This window comes from Phytophthora parasitica, assembly GCF_000247585.1.
Source record: "Phytophthora parasitica INRA-310 unplaced genomic scaffold supercont2.20, whole genome shotgun sequence".
Lineage (NCBI taxonomy): Eukaryota > Oomycota > Peronosporomycetes > Peronosporales > Peronosporaceae > Phytophthora > Phytophthora nicotianae.
In genome coordinates, this window is record NW_008649006.1 from 433,408 (window position 1) to 434,410 (window position 1,003).

Below are 1,003 nucleotides of genomic sequence, written 5' to 3' on the forward strand. Positions count from 1 at the left end.
GCACGGGCGCAGGCGTCCGTGCGATCGATCCGATAAAATCAATGCAACAGTATGTGGAACCCCACGAGGACGAAGTGTTAAAGGAAACGGGGCTGCTGATACCCGTTTCCAGCCACACCAGTGTACACCACCTTCCCTTCCTGCTTATAAAAGAGTCTTTGTTGGCTTCTTTATCTGCTGCAGCTACGCCGGACCGGCGTAACCTTCTGTTCGTGCTCCCTCGCGGCTACACGGCTAATCTTCAACTAAAACTATTCCTAGTTCCTAAATATGCTACTGACCTTCTCCGTCGCCTCTGAACCGCACGCTGGTCACCCATAGACACTTCCAGAGGCTCGAGATCTTTTTAAAAAGTCACAGGTCTGGATATGGGTCGGATACCCCGGCCCACCTCCAAACCACGGGTATCGCCGTCACTTGGTCTTCGTCATCTGTACTTGGTCTTTGTGTCTGCTTCTGTTGGTCTCCGATGTTGTCCTCCTGCTGGTCTTCCCTGTCGTTTTCTGGCTGATAGTCTTTACCGTTGAGCATCGGCCGTTGCCAAGAACCCCAAGCAAAAATCGTTTTGCTTACTGTACTATACATTTTTTTTACGACGGTCGATATATTATCTGTGCTAATATTTTCCAGATCAAAACAAAAACAGCTAGAATTAAAACGAAAAAACCTTCAGTATATTATGCTTTATCACCCATCACCTCTCCTTTTTAATACTATGTGTAGAGCTATACACATGTCCACTCTAAGGTGACTAAAAAAAATAACCCCTGAAACGAGTTGACTGGACATTTTCATTGCTCTAGATTTTTCTGTTTTGATTCTACAGACGATCCCCTCGGCAGTCATAGCGTCGGGAGTCCCCCAATTTATTTGTGTCTAAGGGTATTCCAATCCGTGAATGTACCACTAAAATGGATCCGAGTACCTTTAGCTTGGAGGGTGTCCAACTAACCGAGCAAATTTTGGGGCTTTTCCGAGCACTTTTCCATATGATAGCTTTTTA

At 45.9% G+C, this 1,003-nt stretch overlaps 1 protein-coding gene across 1 annotated transcript; it reads right to left on the reverse strand.

Moving 5' to 3' along the window:
* Positions 1-354: 354 nt before the first annotated feature.
* PPTG_22638 (hypothetical protein) lies at positions 355-531 on the reverse strand (the record flags this gene model as incomplete). The annotated part of the gene is made up of 1 exon (XM_008905494.1): positions 355-531. One exon carries the CDS (start codon positions 529-531, stop codon positions 355-357), a length of 177 nt encoding a protein of 58 aa, XP_008903742.1.
* Between the last annotated feature and the right edge of the window lie 472 nt (positions 532-1,003).